The 24,039-nt window shown below is 41.9% G+C and overlaps 1 protein-coding gene across 2 annotated transcripts in view; it reads left to right on the top strand.

Moving 5' to 3' along the window:
* Positions 1–24,039, top strand: part of negr1 (neuronal growth regulator 1) — a 106,753-nt gene that overhangs the window by 36,225 nt on the left and 46,489 nt on the right. For both annotated transcript variants that reach the window (XM_012821546.3, XM_031574681.2), the window contains exons 3-4: positions 7,567–7,692; positions 16,036–16,167. In XM_012821546.3, the coding sequence (XP_012677000.2) occupies positions 7,567–7,692; positions 16,036–16,167 (258 nt within the window). The remainder of the gene's footprint in view (positions 1–7,566; positions 7,693–16,035; positions 16,168–24,039) is intronic.

Here is a 24,039-nt window from a genome sequence, read left to right as displayed (position 1 = left end):
ACCGTCACTCAAACTTCACGCTCTGCTCTCTCTGCCCGCGCCGGTCTCTGGCTGAGCGTGAAGCTAAGCCTCTGCCCTGCTTGCATCACCACAAACACAGTCACAGACACAGGCATGGCCTTTAAATGAGCATTCCCACTTCCTGATAGCGCCTGACAATGGGCCAGTTCTGGGCCGGATCCTAGCCAGATGTGGGCCGGATCAGTGTTGAATCTGACCTGTCCCAGTGCTCGCTGGCATCTGGGGTGTAGGTTGCGTCACTGAATGTGAAGACAGTGACGTGACCTGCAGTAATTAACATGATGCACAGTAATCCATGCCATGCTCTGGTAATCAATCACGGCTGACGGTTTTTTTCCATATTACGACAGCTTCTGCACTGGGTCTGTCGAATCTAACCTCAGGTACAGGTTAGCTGGTTCAACTGTTATACTGTATGGAAGAAAAGGCCATATATCAAGCCTTTCTGTTTGAAGAAGTGGTTGGATGCATATTTTAAAAGATACTGGTGAGAAAAAGTTGATTACCATAAACAAATTAGGAGTCACTTCCATGAGAGTGTGATATCTTATCTTAAAATTGCACGCACTGTTAAGCTTTCATATTTTTTATGAATTGCCTCTCAGTGGAAGTTTTAAATGAATGTTTACATCACATGCATTTCTCAGACTTCTTCAAAAGGCTTTGGAAGTGTTTACATTCATAACTGTATATGAACTGTTTACCATAGCATCACTCAGCACTAATTTAAGTTGAGTTAAGTGTTTTCATAAAGTATATGGGTTTAAAGTTTAGCTCATTTCTTAATATTGGATCATAATCAAGGCGCTTTGTACTTTATGTCACATATTTAAAAGGCACATATTTCAAATGCAATCTTTATTGTGATTATAATAATAATAATGTTGTTGATGGACCCACTAAAACTATATTGACATTACTGAGAGATTTTATTAGGAAGATAGATAGATTAGAAGATAGATTTCTCTCTGGTCAGTCATGTGAGACATGATCCAGTATAGAAATGAAAGAATTGAAAGACTAATGGATGTTTTTGTGGGGAAAATGTCCTCCCACTGTAAATTGGAAAAACAACACACACACGCACGCCCGCACACACGCACACACACACACACACACACACACACACACACACACACACACACAAACACACACACACACATTGCTGTGCTAGGGTAATAATAGGACTCAAACAGTTTGACAATAAACATTTCTTGAAACATACCTACTGAATAGAAAATGGAAAAAGATTCTTTCCCAACTGGAAGCAGAAAAAATAAATCACCTATTGTTCAGGTGAGATCAAAGGCCGTTCCGCGTGCTGTACATCAGTACGTCTCTTCCATTTGAATGCTGACATCAATGGGAATGTTCCCTCGCCAAGATCATAAGATTGCCGCCGTTGCCTCGCCTAACACAGGGCTTTGTTTGACGAGCACCCATACTGGAGAGAGCCAATCATTTCAGATATGTTAATTCTCCTCGTTATGTCCATAGCCTGTGCCTTTGTGTGACAGCATCGTCTTGCTCAGGTTTAGAGTTAGACCACCCTAAAAAAAAACGGGAAAAAAACGCCAACACTGTGTTTGGGAGAAGTAATAGTGTGGAGTTAGGAGTTTGACAGGGGAGCTCATATAGTGTTGTGCTTACCTGCAGAGTAAGCAGTGGCGGAGCGGAAGGGGATAATTCCATTGGGTAAAACCGTCTGTCAGTCTGTGTAGTTTGTTTCCATGTCTGACACCTAATTAAGGGATTTAAGTTGGTTTGTTTTTTACGGGCTGCTGCTCGCAGGGGGAATTCAAAATCTCTCGGAGTTCAGTGTATAAATTCTCTTAAGTGAGGTGTATATTACCAGCATGGCACGCGGGTTGATTTTATCAACACATCTATGTAAATACGGGATATTTCCAAGTTTGGCTCCTCTCAGTAAGCTAATAGTGCTGTTCAGGCTAACCCTAAAATCTTAAACATAAACAGAATACTCTACTGGAAGCTCTTGTAAATGTAAAAGATAAACTACTTCAGTGCTTGTTTCACTTTCACTTTGGTTTAATTTTAATGTTTGTGTGACGTATGTTTTGATCCCTGCCGAAATCTGTGGAAAATAGAGACAAGCCTTTGTTTAGTTGCGTCCAAAAGACAGCCAGTGGGAAAGATTCTGCCAGCCGTTGAGGGTTTTCCTCCTTTCTTCATCAATGATACTTGATCCTTTTTCATGTTGCCTCCATAACACCCTCCCACCTATTGAAAGTCTTTATTTCAGAATGCTTGGCATGAATGCAGAACCGCTCACTAACACTGATCTGCCAAGAGGGATGGCTTTGTGCCTAGGCCTTACCTTTCCCACAACTTTGCAAACTACTTTGCCAGCACCTGTTTGGTGAAGAGCAGAACGCAAATCTAATAGTTACTGCCAGACTTGGCGAACTTCAGTCCAAGCTGATTACGCAGCTGATTAGCCATGATCATTAGGAGAACCACACATCTCTCAACTGCATTAGCTTGTAAGATACCTGTGAGTATTCCTGCGACAACAGCTATGCAACATAGCTATTTATGACGAAACGATTATTGGGAGAACAATGGTCTTTTGCTGTATTCAGTGTTGAGATATTAATTGACTTTGTACCCTCTTATTGTTGCAACCAGGGAAGACAAATGGCGCTGACCGCATAATGTCTCCAGAGACGCTCATGCATGCATAGCTCCACAATACAGGGTCAGCAAGCCAGTTAGGGCCATTCGCTGATCTCGGCTCATCAGTCCAGCAGAAAAGCTGTTAGTGAAAAAATGCGCTACTTAGCTCTCAGCTGTACAGAGCCCGGGGCGCTGTTCCAGATAGCGGGCGGACCGATGGGGTTGACCCAGCTCATTTGGGGCCGCGTCCAGGCCAGCTACCGGTCCAGATCTGATCATCTGCGTTCTGTGATAGAACGCTTTAATTGCCATCAGAATGGTTGAATCAGAGGGGGAAAGAAATAACTTCTTATTTGCAATTGAAATGAATTATTCTCTTTCATGTTTAGCTAAACTTTCATGGATCACAGATGTGTGGTTCACAAGGGTGCAGATGCAGGAGGAATCATCCCCTTTGTGCTGGCTCTCACCTCAGTCCTCACCACGCCACAGCTGGTCGGCGTGGTGACAGGACCACGCGTGTTCTCAGCTCTGTAATTGGAGTGTGGGTCGGTAGTAGGTGTAAAGTAATGGGGTCTTGCGATTTTGTGGCAGTAGTCAGCCTTGGAGAGGCTGTCAGAATTTATATAAAGGCGAGCTGTGTATTCCCCTTTACGCCAGGAGCTTCTGCATTCTAATAGTGCAGCTGTAAGCGTTTCGGTAATTCAAGGTGGCGTCATTAGCGGGTTATTTATTCATCCCTGGGCCGGGGAGCAGATAATGCTGCTCCGATCAGCTGTGGCAGTCTGTCTAACCCCCCCTCCTCTCTCTCACACACACACACACACACACACACACACACACACACACACACACACACACACACACACACACAAACACACAGAGATCCCTGCAGGGCTGAGGCAGTGCCGAAATTACAGCAGAGTGGGCAAACGTGACAATCACGCCGCAGTTAATGAATTAACCCGCAAAAGAACACAACACAACAGAGCCACCCCAGTCTGCCAGGACAAGAGTTGTTATGTGAGCTTGTTGACTTGTTGACAATCTCGGGGCCGGTGTATCCATGGATTGGAGAGTGGTGAAACGTGATACAAATTGCTAGTGTGAAAGAGACAGCCGACCTCAACCCAGAGTCCAGAAAGAACCAACAAAAAAAAACCTCAGAAACTAATAATGAATCCCCAGGTTAAAGATTAAATCACAGTCGCCATCATTATATGCTCAATTGAAGACCAAAAGCCTGTTCTTCTGCTGCTGTTGACCTTTGGCTATTATCTGTGGATGCATGTTGAGTGGAAGGCTAGGAGCACTTGGAGCCGTTCTCTCTGCCCCTCAGCAAACCACAATGTTTTCGGCTGAAATTGGTTCCGTCCACTGGTTGTCCTATGGTCCGATGAGATTACTTAATGCTGTGTTTATACTTTGTCCTCAGGGTTATTTTTCCTGGGAGTCTTGTATGTCTGTCTGTCTGTTTTTTGCATTAAATATTTCAGTCCTTTCCAGTGGTTAACTTAGCCCACTGTTTGTACTGGACCGGAAGTAATGACTTACTGAGCCATAACAAAAAGGAGATCTAGTTTTGTTTGTTCAAGTGTGAGGCAATCATTTTGTATCCGCTAGCTCCAAAACTAAGATTAACACCATTATCAAAACAATGTGTGGATTTTCATGAATCCTAATCTTAGGTTTTCTGGGACTACACCCAGGTTGGAATATTGAATATTGTAGGCATTGTAACTTTGGCAATTACTGTATATCATACCTTGCCTACTATCACACTACAGTGAGTCTTACTACACTTTAAAGGTGTGGTCTGTGATTCTAATCCAATACACGTTTTGTCAAATTTAGCTAATTGCTCCTCATGGTCCGCTAGCTGTCCTTTCTGTGCATACTGTCAAAATACCTGTCTCTGTAAATGGGAAACAAACATCAAGGCTCAGACCGAGCCATCAATACTCCCAGCCAATCAACATGTACTTCAGGAGTATGAAAGGAAAGGGTGTAATTTGATTGGCTGCTCAAATGTCAGTGGCATTTCATCACAATCATGGACTCTTACTTTAACCTTCAATAGAGCTGTAGCAGTTACTCACAAAAAAATAGAATTGTAACCCACTGGCAGGAGAATTGGCTGATCGTTAGCCCGTCATAGTGCAAAATAGCCTTCACCCTCTGGACAAACTGCCCATTTTGAAATTCACAAACTTGACTGCAAACTGCAAACTGCACAGGTGTCCAACCTTCCTGCCATCCTTCTCCAGCCAATGAATATTCCACATGAAGTTCCTGACCTCCAGAGTCCAAACAGGCGGACTATTCGTTTAACCATTCCTCCGCCCACACCGGCAGCTCTATAGTGCTTATAGAAGCCAAAAGGGTTACAGATGGACCAATCAGGGGTTGTGTCTGGCGTCCAACTTAGAGTGGCCTATAGCCCAACAGCAAAAACATTTCTGGGTTACTGGGAAAGTGAGTGTGATTTAATTTCAAAATGAATCACTGTAAGATTAGCTTGGTTAGTTTTAGTTGTGTGGCTAATGCATATGTTCTAACTAAAGGTTTTAGTCTATTTTATGAATAAGCTACAGCCGGTAGGCTATGTAATTCTTAAAGCACAATGAATGAATGAATGAATGAATGAACTGAGTTGCAGCTGAATCCACTGATTTCTTCTTTGAGGATCTTAAGAAAGACGGTGAAGCGACTTGCCATATTTTTTGTGTTTGGTGTTTTTTTGTGTCTTACACCTACCTTAAGGTGCTTAGTTGAGAGAAGGTCTCTTTTTACTGTGTGTTTGAAAGATATGCTCTTCCTTTCTGTCCCTGAGGTCTTATGACTGCAATATGCATTTTGGTGCATACACAAATTCCTTGTTCTAATGAGGAACATGGGAAACATATTGGCAGGACCATGGGAATCTCCCTTAGGCAGACAGGAGCCACAATGTAACATTCCAGGTCCAAACTGTAGCGGAAAAGGCTAATGAAAAACATAATTGACACCATGGGATTGAGCATGTGATGACAACAATTGGAAGACAGTAGGATATATGTAGTGTATTATGACACCCCCCTCGAGTCACCACTTTTTCCTAGTTTTGATAGAAACCATGTGTCTTTCACTGAAATAATGGGACTGTATATGAGTTAAGTTTGTTATAGGAAGGGGTCTCACCCCACAGAGCTTTGGATTTGTTACCTTGAACCTTGAACCTTGTGGTGCTTGTAACTTTCCTCGGCGCCGTGAATAAAGCTGCAGTCTCACACCTGTGTGGTATGAACATCTTTACCTCCCTTGCTCACTAGTTAGCTGTTGGAACTCCAGCTGACAGACTGCCGCTTCACTGAACTTATTCCTGCCAGTACGGCTGCGATACGGTTCCTGACGTCACGCGCTACTCAATAGGGAGAGAGCTGTAAACTGCTCTAATAAGTGCTGTAGTACATACAGTTCTACACTGACATAATGGTATATCCATGTCTAAATGAACGGGGCATAAAGCTGGTAGCAGCTGATGCTGGAACAGATCTAGGTCTGATCTTGGCCAGACATCCTTATGACTAAGCTACATAGAGCCACTATGGACACATGGTGTTTTGCTCTCATTTACGGAAAGCGCATTGAATTGCCCCTGTGTTTGAAATGTGCTATATAAATAAACTTGCCTCTGTGTTTGAAATGTGCCATATAAATAAACTTGCCTTGCCTTGCCTTGCCTTGCCTTGCCTACAGGATGCCATTACTCCCTTTCTACCTGATCAAAGTGAGCTGTACAGTTACACAGGCCTCATCAGCCTCGGCGATGGGTTGGGTTTTTTATCCTGTCAACACCTGAGAGATGCGATAAGCTTCAAGTGTATAATTTTCTTCCACTCTTCCAAACAGCTGTTGACTGCATCATGGAAAAGCGTAAAGCTTGTCAAAATAGCATGCTCAGTTTGAGGCAATTTCTTTTACTGGGTCATCGTGCAGCCTTTGTCACAGATAAGATGCTCGTAAGTGGTGCCAGTAACCACCTACAGTTCATAAAAACACAAGTGCACCTTAAGACACAAACAAAGGCCCTGTCTCTGTCTCAGCACCACTCCCATCAGTCACGCAGGGGTGAAATAATAACAGAAACCAAAATAACAATTACAGTGTCGGTTGTGATGAAGTAGTGGGTGTAGAAAGGGTAGCCATTGTTAGGAGGCTAAAATATAATAACGATGTAAGTTACGCCACCAGTGCATCAGCTGATCTCTCTTCAGTGTCAGTCACGTGGCGAAAGGTGTGAATGGGGAAACATGGACCGTTTAAACCGCCGTGTGCTACATCGCAGGCTTGATTGATGTGTGGCAGTTGGTTGCAAAATGATTTCTTCATAGTCAGTAAGAATGAGAGCCTGTGCCTAAATATGTTATATGTGTCCTTTCCACAATGCAAGCAGTCTTCTTTTGTGTTTCCTGAAAGTAGGCCATATGTTATATGTGTCGATGCTATATTGTTTTGTTTTTCTTCTTGGAATTAAAATGTATCATATTATCATAAGATCAGTGTCCCTGCTGTTTTTTCTTTCTCAGGAGGAGATGCACTAAAACAATGCTTTCCAAACATTCAATAATATTGGCCACGCTCTGGTTATTTTCTTTGAGATTTGTTTGGTGTTTAAATAGTTTATTCAGCAGTCGGTAGTGCTCTTGCTGTGAGAGGCTGTTGAAGAAACATCTTTTAGAAATTGTTGTTGACGTTGTTGTAGTTGTTGTTAAAATGAGTTATAAAGAGTGCTTACTCAGCATTGCAGAGCCGGATCACCCAAATTTGCCGTTTTTTCTAAACTTTTCTCCCTCTCTCTCTCTCTCTCTCTCTCTCTTTCTCTCTCTCTATCTGTCTTTCTCTCTATGCTACTCTCTCTTTCCGCAGTTCCTCCCAAGATATATGACATATCATCTGATATAACAGTAAACGAAGGCAGCAATATTTCGCTCATCTGCACAGCCTCTGGCAAACCTGAGCCAACGATCTCCTGGAGACACATCACTCCATTAGGTGAGTCCAAACAAACACTCATTTATCTTCCCCACCATCACGCAGGAAGAGATTAAAAGAACACACCCCGGGCTTGGGTTGTGTGCTGGGAAAGAGTTGCCCATCTCCACGCTCTCTGCAGCTGCCATTACTTGCATTAGTCAAATGCTAAAGGCTGCTATTCCTAGGAACCTGAATGTGAAGAAAGAAATATTCTCTTCCCTATCTGGTACTTGCATCCGAGGAAATGAAACTTATTTTTCTTATTGGCACCTTGATTTCATTGTTGTTTACCCCCCTTGATCTGCTATTTGCTTGAACTGTACTTCCCTAGTAAATCACTTCTCTATACGTATGTAGATGAATGCCAAATGCCTAGTAAAAAGTGAATGTAAAGGGAAGTTGAAAATGTTATGTACGTACCTTAAGGCCCCGTCACACCATGACGTTCTGGTCAACGTTCTCTGAACTTTCTAATCGTTCAATTTCGAGCGTTCTAGGGCGATGTGGACACATCTGGCGTGTTACCAACGAAATAATTGCGTAGGACTGACACATGACTAGCGTGGGACTGACGCATGAGGAGTGTGTAACACCGACCAAGTGACGTGTCACTGGTCCGCGACAAACGTGTGCTGACGTGTCACTCCAGCGCGACAAACGATAAGTCAACCTTAGAAGAGCGTGTTAAGAGTGTAATTTACGTGGGGATAATGACAGAAAAGCGTTTTGCTGGCATGTGGGTTTTATGGTCAAACGGGTATAAAACGCTGGAAATCATAGTGGATTCAGTTGATCTGAACAGTGAACATCATGCCGCCAAGACCACGAAAAGGTGTGAGGGGGGCTTCTGCTACTAGCGCTGCTGCAAGTAAGAAGATGATAAATGCTGCTGAAAGTAAGAAGAATACAAAGCCTCTTTCACTAGCAATGTCTTCGGACGAAGATTTACTGTTATTATTACTGTGATTTACGAAATAACGGGCGTTATTCCTGGGGTTTTATGTTATTAAAATAAATGATTTAAATTTGACACTGAATTTGTGTTTCTCAATGTTTATTATTAGAAAACATCAACACATCCACACACATTGTCCCTGTCACAAGAGTCTTCATATCATATCCATCTGCCATGGAACAGCACCAGCTATAACAGTGCTCAGCTATGTTCAAGTTCAGTAGGCTACATCTACTTCATGCTGGGCTCAAGCAAGCATATACCCTCCACTCCGCTTTTCTCTAGATTATGCAATGACCTTGCATGACATGATAGCATTGAATATGTAGATGTATAGTGCACAGAATAACGTTTGCAATGATGTAAGTTGCGTTTGTTGATCACGTATGGTTAATAACATATTAATTGTAGAAGGGACATGCTAAAATCAAGATCTTCCCTTGGTGAAAAAACTTTCGCCGATATCTTCCTACGAGAGATGGGTTAGGTGCTCAAATTTCCCTGGATCAAAGAGGACGTTAGTAGGCATGTCCAAACTAAAAATCACGTCTCAGGATTGCTGCGCACCTAAGTTATTTCGGGTGCATCAACTGCACTCAGTCTACCCTACCCAACGACTGACTATGATAGCCAGACGCGTGCAAAGTTAATAAAACGCTCCACGAAAGTTCTCCAGCGTTTAAATGAAACGTTGAAGAACGCTGATCTCCATGAGAACTTTTGTGCATGTTCAAAACTTTTTTTTTGGACCAGCGTTCTCCTCCGATCACCGACGATTACCGACGATTACAGCGTTCACCAGCTTTCACACAAAGCTCTTCTGGCGCAGTTCCAGCGACCATGGACGATTACCAACGTTTCCTCTAACATCATAGAGCGTTGACCAGAACGTCATGGTGTGATGAGGCCTTTATACAGAGTATGGACTTCTACCTTAGCTGCTGAGTTTGGAGTTCTCCCATGAGACGGTGTCTCCTGTTGAGGGAAGGGTGTGTTCTCTGTCGAGTTACTGTACATGTTGACGCAGCAGGTTTCAGGATGTTGTCTGTGACACAACACTGTCTCCATTCTCCTGCTGAATAGAGTGATTTTATTATTAGTCTTCAATGTCTCCGACCCCCCTGCTGACTCCAATCATGCTGTAAAGCAATGCTCTCTGGCAGACAAGGACCTTGAGCCCACTAGGCAGAGATACAATGATGCACTCCCTGCATGTGATGTTTGGAGAGCAGGAGTACAAAATAAATTCAGAAAACACGGGCACACCAGGTCAGTTTTTTCAGGTCACCAGATCATTTTCAAGAAACCTGGGATTAACGGTAAACTCCCTGGTGTAACCCAGTGTGTGTGTTACTCAGCATGCTGCCGGCGCCGCCTGCGTTGTGTCATATCCCCTGCTGGGCTCGAACCCGTGACCTCGGATATGGCAGATGGGCTTGCTGCCAACCAGGCTAAAAGCCACAGATGTTAGCGTCATCGCTAGCATGCCTTTAGACGATTCAGAGGGTGTTGAAGGGGACGAGGGTTTCTCCACACTTAGTAATCCCTCTCTCTTCCTCCTCCCTGCCCTCCCTGATGTTTATGTGCTTGGTGTGGTTAACATAGTTATCACTATCCCAGTTTCATCAATAATCTAATGATGTTAGATATTCCCTGCTTGTCCCTGCATATGTATGGGAGCCACAGTGCTAATACTCTGGTAAACAGATTGTGGCAAAAGGATTGTTTTATTTTCCTTGCTGTTATCAGGGCTGAGAGAGATCTCAGGACTGGCACTATACCTCACATGTAATGGCGGAGACGGAGGGAGGGTCACATTGATTGATATCACAGCCGAGCGAGGAAGCAGAGAACGTAGCAGTGCCTCTGCACCTGTACCTCACCGTCGCCTTTGCCATTAAATCCAAGCCTTTACCCAACCTGACTTTGGAAGAAAAAATAAGCACATTAAAACCTCACGGTGGAGTCACTCAGTAGCACTTTGCTTACACAAATTGCCACTGTGTCAAAAAGCAATCACAAGAGTTAAAATTGAAAGCCTTCTCCCGAAGGCTGAATTTGCGTCAGCCTTTTTTTCAAATTTTTGTTTCCTTGCTGGCCCATTTGTTTGTTGTTCAGCTTGTTTCCTGACAATGTGGGGCAGGCTTCCTATCCAGACGTGGTTAAAATAAAAGTACTTTTCATTTGATGCCTACAGCACGGCTGATTAATTATTTCTCACAAACTGTCTTTTTACAAACTTTAAATAATAAACAGTCTATGCAGGTTGCATTTCATCTGGTGGTTATTTATTGTTTTAAAGTGATTTCTTTTTGTTGTTTTTCTTTTGTAATGTTGTGACAGTCTGGGGCTATTCATTAATGTTTCATCTCAGTAATCTGTAAGTCCAATTGCTTTTCCACCATTTCAAAAAGGCATGCAAATCTCAGCAAAAGCTCTGATTATGAGTGTTTTCCCTCTCAAATCTTCCTAATGGCATTAAGGGTCACGTATCTCTGAAATGGGACACTAGATTCGTCACAGGGAAGAGCAGAGAACTAGGGAAGCCTTTCAAATGGCATGCATAGTTTGGGCAGACACAAAACATGCTTTGATACGCTGTTCCTTTGTGACCCAAAGCCCAGGGATTCAACTTTGACCCTTGGAAATTGCTGACTGAAATGCCTTTCATTATTGTGTACACACACAGACGAGGCCAAACACGGTCTGGTTTCAATGCCACCGCTTTGTTTTGGGCAATATGGCGTAGACACATAAGATATAAGATAATACGCATGTTTAATCCAGACGTAGACATACGCACATGATATATAGATATTCCATCATCTCTGGACCTCTTTTGACAATCTAGAATATTTTTTTTTTTTAAGTGATTTCCGCGTATCTGAATCCTAAATTAAATGTACTTTTGTTGTGGAAATCAGTAACTTTGAGCATGTAAACACTGGTCAGTGCTCGTGGTTCCTTCCTTTTGTGTGATGACAGATTTGGAGCTCATTAAGTGTGTCTTAGAGAGCTTGGCAATTTCCTCCTTCACTTCTAATCTCTCCGATAAGCACGGGCTGACTCGTGGAAGAATAGACTGGATATAAATGATGAAGCGAACGGAGTTTTGCTAAGCCAAAGCAGACGAAGACCCCTCCATTTGGAAGCGGGGCTTGGCAGGATGCTCAAGCGCTACAGATCTTCGGTCGCTAAATCCAAAGGCACTTGTGGCAGAAGATACTCTCTTGAGGGCAACGCAGTTGAAAGAGCTGGGAATGTCTGTTGTCATTTTCCAAGGTTAATTCAGCTCTTGCTTCCCAGAACGGGGTTTCAGCATGCCTTCTTTTCTGCTGAGACACAGCGGGCCCTACCTGTTTGATTAATGATTCATTAATTAATTAATTTAGGGGCGAGTTGGCCGCTGTAATCATTAACAACGGAGAGCAAAATGTTAGCGGCAGTTTTGCATCACATCCATAAGATACAGACCTCTACTAGTTGCATATTTTTTTCATACTTTATTGTTTTGCGCTTTGTCCTTATTTTTCAGTGGATGTTTCTTTTGCTTTTATTTATGTAAAGCACATTGAATTGCCCCTGTGTTTGAAATGTGCCATATAAATAAACTTGCCTTGCCTTGCCTTCTTGTCATGTTACACACCCTCCTCCGATTCGAACGGACTCAATGTGGCACCATGTTCTCTTGTTGAATGTGTCCTTGGGCTTTTTCAGTTTGTTATGTGTTGTTGTTGTGTTGTTGTGGTCGGTTTGTTAAGTTTCCTTTTCTTTTTTTTTTACTCAAACTTGTCCTTGTACCAACATTTCCCAGGATGTTCAAGACCAGCTCTACAGAGTCGCAGCAGTGTTTTCCCTCTCGTCTGCTGCTTCATTCCCTCCGCTGGAGCTCCACCCGATCCTGTCAGGGATATGGATATCAAAAATTCTGATATGGATTTAAAAAATCCCAGTAGCAGACTGTGGCCTGTTTCCACTAAGGGTTTAACAGCAGGGTACTTCTGTACCAACTGGCTTGGGTCTTCACCAAATCCTCAAATTGTATTAGGCCTGTTCATGCTTGGTTTGAAGGAAATTGCACAGTACAGCCGTGCTGTCTCTTTATGGATAAGACCTCACACCCTAAGCCTGTCTGCAAAGGAACAGAGCCATGCATTGCAACACAATTTATTCAAATTCGGCCATTTTGAATTTAATTACGTTAAGTACACTGTCTAGTCACTTGCATGGTGAATATTGTCATGTATCATAAACAATTTGGAATGTTCAGTAATCTTTTAAAAACTCGATATATTATGTTTATATTGTTATATTCTTATCGAATGTCGAATATCTAATGTATTGACCATTTGAAATTATATTTACAACAGATTCCTCTGTGGCAGTGTGAACTAAATAAACAAAATGCCCACAGCCTCTCCCCTGGAAATGTCACTCTCAGTTTTCACACCATAGACATTTCATTCTCAGTTTTCACACCATAGAAATATCCTATCAGTTTTCACACCATAGAAATATCCCTATCAGTTTTTACACCAGAGGAAATATCACCATCTGTTTTTACACCATACAAATATTCCAGCTCTTCCCAGTCATGTGTTTACCCCTTTAACAGCTTGTCCCAGTGGAGTTAGCAGCTTCTGCCGAGCTTGCTCTGACTCAGGCGGTCCTGATCAGTATGTGTGTGCTGGGTTTACCTTGCTTTGCTAGCAGACCCATGCCCCCACCAACCGTAAAGCAGGATATAAATAGATTTCACACTGAGTAATGTTGCAGAGAGAATGTATTCTGACCAGGCAAAATCCTGAGTAGTTGTTTATTTTTTTTATTTTTCTCCCTTTTCCTCCTTCCAATGTAAGCATGTCTGCTACCGGCTTGCTGTGTTGCATTCCTGGAGCGTGTCCAGATAGCGGACGACTCTGTCCCAGGTCTGGCACAGGTTTGGCCTTGGTCCGGTGCAGGCTTGGATCCTTTCAGGAGTTTTGCCATGATTTGTGAGCTGTGCATCAGCATTTCACTAACAGTATGTGATGCCAGGAGCTTTCGCTAAGTGGGCCTGTGGTATCAAAGGACGTTTTGCACTAACCCCTGTGGCAGGAATTCCTTGCCAAAAATGTCTTTTCCTTAAATCAAAACAAAACGCCATGCCATAATTTCCTCAACTAATCTAGTTCTGTCTGACTCATATGGGGGTTGTTCTGTGCTTTGTGCTTTATTGTTATGTAGTGAGTATAAGCCCTTCAGTTTGTCTTCAACTATTGGATCTTAGCACTGTGCCCCAACACTAGAGTGATTAACATGCACTCTTGTCTTTGAGGTTCTGTCATAGCAGTGAAAGCACATGTGCTGGCTAAATTGCCCAAACATAAATCCAGTGCAGTGATTGACACACGATTAAAAAATAAGCGCAGTAGAGTGATATATTATGCAAGTTTTCTCATTACCACATTCGTTTCCCAGTGGCTCAAGGATCACCAAATATGGCCCTCCACTGTCTGAATAAAGACTGAGGATAAAAGAGAGCACACACACACACACAAAAAAAACACAAGATAATGGAACCTTAAATTTAATTAAAACTGTAAGTGACATGATGTGACAAAGAACAATTAGTAGAACCTCAACAAACACAACAGTGAATAGACAAGCAATTATGAATTATTTTACTGTGAAATGACTGCATTGTGTTGTATTGACGTTCAAGATGGCAGTTGAAAGTTGCCCATCTTAGGCAGTCTTCTGCTACTTCCTCAGACGACTCAGAGCAACACCAAGGAAAAGCTGTCTTCCTTGTGGGTTTTTTCCAGGCTGTTTTTATCTGCTGTGGTGGGGCAACCACCCCTGCTGACAAGCGCTTTAAAGGAGAAACACTGTGAAAGAAAAGCTCCCTGCCCGCATTAAAAGACTTCAGCCTGCTTGAAAAGCACAGTGTGGGCTGAACTGGAGTAACATCCATCCCTGTTTTTTCCTGCCTGAAATTAGCATCCAACTCCTTGGTTTTCCCTGAAGTCCAGTTCTGGAAGTTGCATTTTCACTAAGGAACAAATGACTTTCTCTCAAGGATGAAAATGGGTTCAATGGCAATGTTTGTCCCAATGGGCTTACCGTTACTCGATAAATGGATACTCCGATCAGGAAATCTTATGCCGGTTTCAGTGCACTGTTTGGCAGTACTGTCCCTATGGTGAATTTTATAATTTGATTATAAAATGCCCTTTTTATTTCGCCTTTACGAGTTTTGGCATGACGTGCACAGCACAAACAGTGCTCTCCAACTAAAATGCAGTACACTGTGAAATTGGGTACTTTTTGAAAATGAATGTTTGATTGTGGATTGTGACCATTTAAACAAGCATTGGCACAAGAAGGCTCATATTTCATAAGGACAGTGACAAACCCTCTGAAATTCAACTAAAGACTCAACATTTTCTCAATTCAGCACAAAAAAAACCTGTCTAAATCTATGTGGACTTATGCCCGACAGTAAAAAAGGAAAACACATTGGCTGCTATTGCCTATGTCTGCCAGTTTCCTTTCCCCCTCATAACTGAGTGAGTGTGTGATCGGCTCGCGTGGGCGTGAAAAGATAGGCTATAGATTACCACATGCTTGGCTGCAATCTAATCACTGGCTATGGACGGATGTTATATGATAATGATGAGGGGATGAGTTATTGCTACATTTAGATAGCGGTTGTCTTTTAATATCAAGAGACTGAAAGAGCAAGGAAAATGAAATGTGTCCTATATACTGTACTCCATAGAGCATAAAAAAAATGGTTTGAATACAGAACAGGCAATACAGTGCCAACACAGACAGACGGCTGCAGAAACTAGAACTGACTTGATGAAAGACAATGAATCTTCAGTAGAGTACAACTGACTTCATCAGTAGAGTACGGAGTAGAGTCAACAAAAAACAGCTGAATTCCAGACCAACACTACCTGTGAAGTCATTGTGTACCTGTACATTCATCTTGACTTCAGCCTGGTTTCAAGAGAAGTGCCGCACCTGTTTTAGTTTGTGTTTGTTTCCTACCCTTGTTGTTGTTACACGTGTTTGTTTTGGTTCCTGTATTTCATGTCTTATGTCTTCACGTTTCCACTCTGATGTTGCTGGGGATCGCCATCTACCCAGAGACTCTGATAAAACATTGCAATCACAGTAGAAAAAACTAAATGCAATTTTTCCGTACATGAGAGGATATAATCTCATTACAGGCATTCTGACTTTCATGCAGCTCATTAAATGCCTATATTGATGTGTCAATAAAAAAAACTGCCCCTAATGTGTGTGTTTTTTTTTTTTTAAAGCTAAATATAGAAACATGCAAATGCACTGAATTTATTGTGAGGCTACAGTATTTTAAAATAATATGGATCTATGTATTGTTTGGTTTCCCACAGCCAAGAAGCAGGAGAGCGGGGAGTATTTAAACATCACTGGAATAACCCGAGACCAAGCTGGAGACTACGAGTGCGGCGCTGGGAACGACGTCTCCTCTCCGGACACCAAGACAGTGAGAGTCACTGTCAACTGTAAGTCCGTGTCACAGTGTGTTTGTGTGTGTTCGATATGGCAGTACATCGTCAGGTCGAGCTTTTCGGTGGCAGTATAGCTCCTAGTATTCCCCCCCCCCCCCCCCCATTTCTGTCTGGCTAAAAGTCATGGTTGGAACCGTTGGAATTTGTGTTTAACATGGCAGTACAACGCAGTGCAGCCACATGACTTGTGACTCCGACTCTGGTGGCATTTCTGCTCGTTGGTGGTCATGCTGAACTTTCTTCTCTTTTAGCGTTTTTCCTCCATGATTTTCAGTCTGACTAAAATTCATGGATGGAACTTTTCTTAATATTTAATGAGAGAATTCCCTTTTTGTCTGGACAGAGATGATTAATTTTGGGCATGGACCAATCTCAGTGTTATAAGGCCTCCTCCATTATGCAGGTAATGAGTCTTTGAGAAGTGTGAAAAGACAGTAATGAGCGAGTCCAGCATTAATGAATTATGCCGGCTTTACTCATCACGGTCACATGGAACTCTGCCTCTGTGAGCGGGGGTGCGGCGACAGATACTCAGTCTATTTTTCTTCTCCTTTTTCCGCCCCCTGTTTAAAGTCTTCCCTTCAGCCAAGGCTCCAGAGGTCATTAATCTCTTTGTCTGTGTTGATACCATATGCTGAATCACACTACAGAGAAAGAGCTCATCAATCTAAGCTTCATCTTTTGAGGAGGAGGAGGAGGAGGCATGAAAGAAGGAGAAGTGAAGTGAACGAGTGCCATTATAGCTGTTCTCTCTCCTATCATACTGTGATCAGTATTCACTTATGGTTACCGTGGCAGATCTGTGGGCTTACTCCTTTTGTAATCATGGAATTAATTTTAGCCGCTGACTTTCTTTTATATCCTTATTGATATTGCTAGCTGTGTGATAGGCTCAGATTTTTTTTTTTCCCTGTAAAGGGTTTGCATCCTTCACCTGTGACGTCACAGTGCAAACATAATGTCTTACCATCAGACACCACAGTCAATTTATTGTTGCTGTTTTTTTTTTTTTTTTTAAACAAGACGTCTTTGTTCATGTGAAGATGTCCTCCAACACCGGCCACCACACACACACACACACACACACACACACACACACACACACACACACACACACACACACACACACATACACCCACACACACAGCCCCCACCCCAACCCCCTCCTAATGTTGTCAAGGCTTTTGAATGACCCCTTTCATGAAATGAGCGTGGTTAATGTCCATCTTCATCCCACTTATTGCATTTTGATGCGCCCAATGAAAAGCCATCTGTCCAAGCTATCTGAAGACAGACAAATTGGCAAACTGGCACTCGAGCCACAGTGCTCTTTATCGCACTACGCTCCTGAGCATCAGATCTCGATATCCTTACTCTTAAACGAGCCGCTGAAAGCGTCTCTCGGTAGCACGCAGGTGTTATTCCATTTGGAAAATAAGAGTGTGAAAAACACCGTGCTGTAACTCCCTCTCCCTGTCTCTCGCGCCCCCCCCCCCCCCCCCTAAAGGACATCTCTGTCATTGAAGCTCCGTGGCGGAGGCCTGGTTCTTGCCTGCCTGCCTGCCTGCCTTCCTGTCGCTGAGGCTGTTCACCGTGAAGTCCTTGCTTAAATGAGCGAATGTCTGAGAGGGGAATGATGAAGTGGTGCTCCATACTTACGGATGTCTGTCAGCTCAGCCAAGCAGCCAAGCCATGACTCGAGCCCAGACGGGGTACTACTCTGACTCCACCGCAGCCTGTGTGGAGCTTAATGTCTTTAAACTATTAACTGTTAGTCATGCTTCATAGTTATTATACCATTTTATTATTGTGATTAACTGGGCCACCAGAGTACCTGCTATTCAGCTAGAAGGATAGGAACGATTTGACCTGTTGACTTTTATTTTCTTGAAGATTCAGGTAAACAAGTACAATAAAAACAGTCATGACTGGCAGGTAGGCCTCCACACGCTTATGAAAGGTTGACCATAGCATGTGAAATACATTTGAGTTATTTGTATGTGGTGTTCATGATGGAATGATAGTTGAAGGTACTTTTTTAGTAAAGTAGGGTTGATTGACAGTTGATAACAAGAAGCATGTCATGGCAAAGCCTTGACTGAAGTGACCACATTGCCAGAGCTTAGACAACCATACAGAATTATGCAGTTTGATGGTGGCTTACATGTCACACTACTTGATGACATTGAAGAAAGAAATGAATAGAAATGAAGTCAACAAAAGCCAGTTAAAACCCAATACCTCCTTGTTGAGTAGGTGGCTGTTACAGTAGTTTTAATTAATGTTATAGTCATGGCCCTGTGCATTCTTTAATGCACGAGGTCTTTGTGACTGACATTGGCATTTGAAGTGTAATTAAATGCATGCAAAATTAATCTCTTTACTGTAAGAAAATAATTACCGCTTTTTGGTAAATGCAGTTGACCTCTGGGGTAATTACTGATTAAGACCGCTTATTAAAATATCTGCAAAGCTGTAATGAAAATAAATGTAAGCTGTTGCATGTTTTGATTAAGCTGCTTTTAAACTGACAGGTATAAAAGTTTAACTTAAAGTAATTAAATTATTAACGCAGTGGTCAGTAGTCAAAGATTGAAATAAGTACAAGAGTACAAGTATAAGAAGAACAAATAAGAAATAAAGATATAGTATAGGGCTTAAGCAGAGAACAAATATGAGACAGTGGTGGTAGTCTAGCCAGTGGCTACACAACCCAAAATGCTACTCTATAAGCCACCATTATTCTCTCCTCACCCCTTAACTGACCTTTGACCTTTATGATGACCAAAACGCAAATCATGCACAAGTTCATCGTCATTGAATACCGCTAGTCACTGCTTACAGGAACTGCGCTGTCTTTCCAGGAACAGTCTCCTTTTTGTCATTGAATGCATGGTGAGCCTTCTTAAGTCTTTATTCGAGGTCCTTCTAAGTGGTCACCAAGATATACTGGATGCACACTTTAGCATGAACTACTGATTTGTATCACATTGTTCTTATGGGTTTCTCTTCCAAAGAAACAGCAGCATCACGAGGCAGAAAAAAAAGAGACTTAAGAAAAGGTAGATTTTTCTTGTGTCGTTATTTTTTATCAGGGAGGCAAATAAATGCTTTCAAGCTTAGTGAAGACCATGGTTGCGTTAGCAGCCTATTGCACTATAGAGCACAGTTGGGAGATGGAGTTGCCACTGAGGGGAATAAACGGCCTACTAGTGAAATGACCAAGAAAGATGCACAGCTAAGAGTCTAAAATGTGGTGCAGTGTAATCAACACTTCAGGCTGATTTACTTCAAGTGAACAGTTCTCATTAAAACAGGTTCAGAGAACAAATCCACTAAATTTGCTTAATTCCACGTGGACATTTTTTTGTGAAGGAATATTCGGCCAACCAAATGTAAACATATCTACCTCTCCCTCATATCTTTAAAGCATGAATGAACAGCACTGTCCTCCACACAAGTCAATGAGACCTTGGTTGTGAGTGTGAGCAGCCATGTCTGTATAACCTGATTAAGACACCTCCTTACCTTTGATGAATCACATCCATATGCAATGAAGCAAAAGCTGACAAATAAAGGGGCTTCTAGTGGTCCTATAAGCACTCGAGGCCTATACCTATTAATATAAAGTGCATTATGGAACTATATTAAAGTGTTCAAATTTTTATATTCTGGCGTGACCTTATTTTCACAAGAACACCCAGATGTAATGAATTCATAATATTGTCAGACTTCTTCAGCACGAGCATATGCAGCTATATTTCTTTTGAAAATTACTTTCTGGCTACAGTCTCAACCTCTCACAGCCATGGGCAAACATGAAGGAGCTCTCTAGCAATGCCATTGTGTTTGATGTCTTGGTCTATTTCAGGTTCTGTTCAACTCCAGTGTTATGAGCGCTTCGGTGATCCTTAGTCACTGTGCCCTGGAGTTTTTAGCGAGTAAACTACATGACATTAATATTCCTCAAAATAGCACCAGCTCTACTGCTAAATTCTTTGAAAAAGATATACAGGCCATTTCTTCCATATCCATACAGTGAGAATATTTTAGTTTCAAGCGGATTATGTTGCAAAGTTGCGACTGAATGGGAGCCTACACTATAGCAGATGGGTAGGTTTTGGATATTATCTCCTCATGTTGAATTTAGTTTCCCACTCTAAGTATCCATACTGTACCGCACAGCTTTAGGATACATGCTGTGTTGTAGGCCTACAATTGTCTGATGTCTATTCTTTTTTTTAATCCAGTCTTTGGTAGCACTTAATTTGTGCTGGGTGTGTAATTTTCAATTTTTATATTTCAACTGAACACAACTATGTAAGGGATAACAGCCGCTGAGGTGTCTCGTTATACGAAATGAATGGACAAGGTGGAGGCAAAAAATTCCATGCTGGAAAAGTTTCCTCCACCAAGTTCATGAATTTCATTGAACAGGACACTTTGAAGGCCGTTTTCCCGCTTATACCCCAGTTGCCACAAATGTATGTGCATGTATGTATAGCCCTCAAAGGAAATATTTGGTACTGTTTAAAAAGAAGGCAAACTGCTTAGTACTACTTTCTTTAGTCACGGACAAGAATAACGTTGGGTAGTTTGCTCGGTTACAGTTGATTCCACTGCTGAATCCTTTAGCTTGCTAGCTGTTTCTGATTCTATGCTGGCTAGCTTGACAGTTTGCTGGTTCTCCAGTTATCATGTTATTTAACCATGAAATTCATTGTGTTTTATACCAATAGGGAAAATGAGAGAATACTTTTATTTTGGCCATTCATTAACTTGCCTGACTACACACCTCTATTGACGGGCAGCTTTTCAATCAACCATTAATTACAGTGGTTGTTATAGTTACCATTTAGAGTGTCCAGAGCATTGATTTAGAATGGTGATTAACTGTTTTCACTGGATCTACTTCATAGGTGTCCAATTATAGAGAATTAATGGACTCCTGCCAGCCAATCAGAAAATATCATTTCTTGTCCCCGGGATATAATTGGTGGTTATGATTCAGGTATTTAGCCGATGCTTTTGTCCAAAGCAACTTACAAAATTATTATATTTATAAAGTATGCCTCAAACAAAATAACTAATTATTATAATGTGATTTTGAAACACGTTTTGAACAGTGGCGGCTCCTGAAAAAATTCTCAAGGGGGGCAATTTTTTTGATAATGATTAAGGCGACCCATTCAGTAGGTACATTAAGTTAGCTGATTAACTCAGCAATACCTTTTTGTCCACTATTGGCAGCACACAACAGTAATATGTCCCCTCTTGCTACATAGCTAGCGTAGCAAGTTACAGGATTTCCCTCCCTTTGTAGAAACCTGTTGAATGGATACATTTGGTCTTGGAAGTCCTAATTGTTTTGTTGTCAATTTATCTTCATTAGTACGCCGACTAAAAAGGAGTTTCTGTCAAAGAGCGAATCGAGTTATTGCACTGAACAGGACAGCCATCTTGACAGAATATGCCTCAGTCTAAGCTGTATGACGTTCGTATAGGCTTTTACATCCACTACTTATCTTATGACACGACATGGAGGGGCGAGCCCTCCCGGAAGCCATAGAGAATGCATTGAGAGCTCTGTTTTGTGAAAAAAATGGATTTAACATGGGAGTCAATGGGAGAGGTCTGGGGCGATTTTCATTTCGCCCCAAATCGCCCCAGAAGGGGCGGGGCCATTTGAAGCACGACTTTAGGCTGACTGAACGACCGTTACCTGATTCGGCAATGACATACAGAGGCAGATCAGACGGTCTAGTGGTAGAATCCGACAGAAAAAAAAATATTACATTTAAATTTACATGTCATTTACGCGACTTACAAGGATATTGCGTTTATATCAGGAGGTTTTTTTTTTTTTTTTTTTTTCCTTTTCCCCTAGGCAGTGCGTCGCCCCAATCGCCCTTATGGACAAGCCGCCCCTGGTTTTGAATGTAACAAGGCTGTCACTGGAAAGAACAGCACTAGGTAGATCTTTCCACCACTGAGGAACTACAAATGAAAAGAGTATTGACTGAGATCAGAGGAGCAAAGTGGTTGAGAGGGTAAAGGCCGCTAAATTATGGCATTTAAATAAGCTGATGCTGATCCAGCGGCTGTTCTATGGGCGAGAGTGAAGGACTTCAATTTAATGCAGTTACATAGATATAGGACAGTATGATGTGTTATCCTTTTTGATATTTCAAGTAAATTATGATGCATAAACATTATACTATGTCACATTATACTATTTTATATTATTATTATTACATCGTATCGTATAGTAGATTGCCATGTACATTACACATGTGAATATGCCTGGGCCGTTCACAGTAAACGCGCTAATGTTGTATGAAATGCCACCAGCCATTAATGTATTTTGCCCTAATGGTGGTGGACGAGGGCCTTTAATGTCCAGTAAATGCCGGTGTAATTACTGGACATACACACTATGACTGTCTGTATAGAAATAAAAGCAGCCATCATTCTTTGCCAGAGCAGGCAATGAAGAGAGATGCACTCTTCTGCACAATACTTCCAAGAGCTCATTTGCATGTTCACATCGATTTGTGGCTCTTTGTTTAAGCGACTATATCCAGTATAATATTTTTTTCTTTTTTTTTTTACATAGTCTGCATTCTCTGTTGCTCCCAGAGACACTCCTTATTCCCACATAACATGGCTTTTATTTATAAGGACTGGGTGTATTAGAGAGGGAACATGATGTTATTCTTGAAAATTTAAATGGGAAACTTAATGAATTAATAAATCTTGGCTGCGGCCCCGCTGGAGCCTGACAGAGAGGGACAATGAGAGTGAGACAGCATTAGGAGCAGTCGCTCTGTTTATAAGCTGATAAGTCATGGACTGATGAGTCCATTTCTTAATTGTGAGGAAAACTCATTTTAGACTGTGGGTGAAGAAGTAGGCCATTAATTGATCTTTTTTATTCAAAAAGAGAAAAGGGGGAAACATGCCTACCCATTCAGGAAACAATAGATTAGGGTGAAATACTATTTTTCAATTCAGGAATGCGCCTAGTAATCATGTGCTATTTGGACATTGACACATGCCTAGTGTTAAAATAAGCTGTGTATCCTACACTGTGTATAAAATATGGAAGCCAGTGCCTTCAAATCAGTGATAGATGCTGACACTTTGTGCATTGTTTCATTTCATGTAGAACCCATTTACTTAACAGTGAACAGGGGAAAGAGTCACTGTCCAGATACTTGCATCACATCTCCCAGACCAGTGATCCAGCTCTTCCTGGTTTTCAAACAGTGACATGATTGGTGAAGCCAAAAGGAAGGTCTTTATAGCCTGTGTGGAAGGGATTTGTGTGAATACAATACTGCAGCTTCTTTTTTCACTAGGCACGTCTGCATGTAGCTTTGGGTACAATAACTGGCTGAATCACTGCAGCAGTTTAATGCAGTTTTTTTTTTACCCTAACTGAATTAACTTCCCTTGTAACTTTAAGTGACTGGATGATGTACATACTGCTCTCTATTAAGTCTAATTAGGCCTTACCCTGGTTTTAGTGTGGGTGATACATTATTGTTAGGTCGTTATTCATTTTGTGCATCATGTAGCTTTAGACAAGAAATGAACCCTAAAAACTTGAAACGCAACATGACATCCCTTAACATCAAATGAAGGGAGATTTTAGTGGATCAGCATGTGTAGATAGATGGACATGTTTGGACCTGAAATCCACAACACTAGTAAGACAGTGAAAGGCGAGCGACTGCAGAAGTAGTTTCTCTGATCATGAGTAGCACATGAATCATCCGCCTCAGTCTTGTTGGGCTCCTGTATCCTGTTGCTGCAGAATCTAAAGCGCAATTTTATGCTTCTAGTGCCCTATGCCAAAGCCTA

The sequence above is a fragment of the Clupea harengus genome, chromosome 10, assembly GCF_900700415.2.
Source record: "Clupea harengus chromosome 10, Ch_v2.0.2, whole genome shotgun sequence".
NCBI lineage: Eukaryota > Metazoa > Chordata > Actinopteri > Clupeiformes > Clupeidae > Clupea > Clupea harengus.
This window is presented reverse-complemented; position numbering and strand designations above follow the sequence as displayed.